The following is a 717-nucleotide window of genomic DNA, read 5'->3' on the forward strand; positions in this document are numbered from 1 at the left end:
GTGTGTGTGTGTCCGTTAAAGGCAAGAAAGAAGAAACGACAAAACGTGTACGAGTTTTGATTTTGCATCTATTTTCGGAAAGAACATGTACGTAAAGACGTACATGTGTGTGACTGCTGACATGTGTACATATGTGTGTATGTTCGCGCGCATGATATAAAGTATTTGCTTGTATGACCAGCATATGTGTGTATACTCACTCTGTATATTCAAAACTGGATAAACTTCTAATTTCCTATGTTAGTGTAACTGAGAGATAATTGATTTCACCCATGCTTTATTTTCCGGATCAAAGATATAGTCCATATAAATTTCAGATTTTATTGTCATTTGAAGGGAAAGCCCGATTATCAGTCAATCGAGGCAACAGAGGCTTTACCCGAACTTCTTCTTGCCGAAACCTCCGAAACCTCCGTATCCCCGCCTGAAACCTCCGTAGCCTCCGTGGCCCCGCCTGAAACCTCCATATCCCCCTCGGAATCCACCGCCTTTGAATTTGAAGGGATCGGGGTCAGCCACGGGGTTAGGGTTAGCCAAAGGCTCCGGCTCAGGCGTGGCACTGGTCAGGGTCACCAAGCCTGCTATGGCCACAAACAGGGCCAGAACCATCGACAACTGCAAAAGCCAAAGCAATAATTATGAATACTTTTTGAATGTCATTATCGATTGCATAAGAAAAAAGAAGAAAAAAAGAAAATATTGTACGAAACTATTTTT

General features: G+C 42.5%; 1 protein-coding gene across 1 annotated transcript in view; it reads right to left on the reverse strand.

Moving 5' to 3' along the window:
- Positions 1-307: 307 nt before the first annotated feature.
- The window catches only part of LOC119592165 (protein FAM98B-like), a 978-nt gene continuing 568 nt past the window's right edge, over positions 308-717 (reverse strand). The window contains exon 2 of the mRNA XM_037940986.1: positions 308-615. Coding sequence (XP_037796914.1) covers positions 376-615 — 240 coding nt within the window. The 3' untranslated portion in view covers positions 308-375. The remainder of the gene's footprint in view (positions 616-717) is intronic.

The sequence above is a fragment of the Penaeus monodon genome, chromosome 29 (genome assembly GCF_015228065.2).
Source record: "Penaeus monodon isolate SGIC_2016 chromosome 29, NSTDA_Pmon_1, whole genome shotgun sequence".
Lineage (NCBI taxonomy): Eukaryota > Metazoa > Arthropoda > Malacostraca > Decapoda > Penaeidae > Penaeus > Penaeus monodon.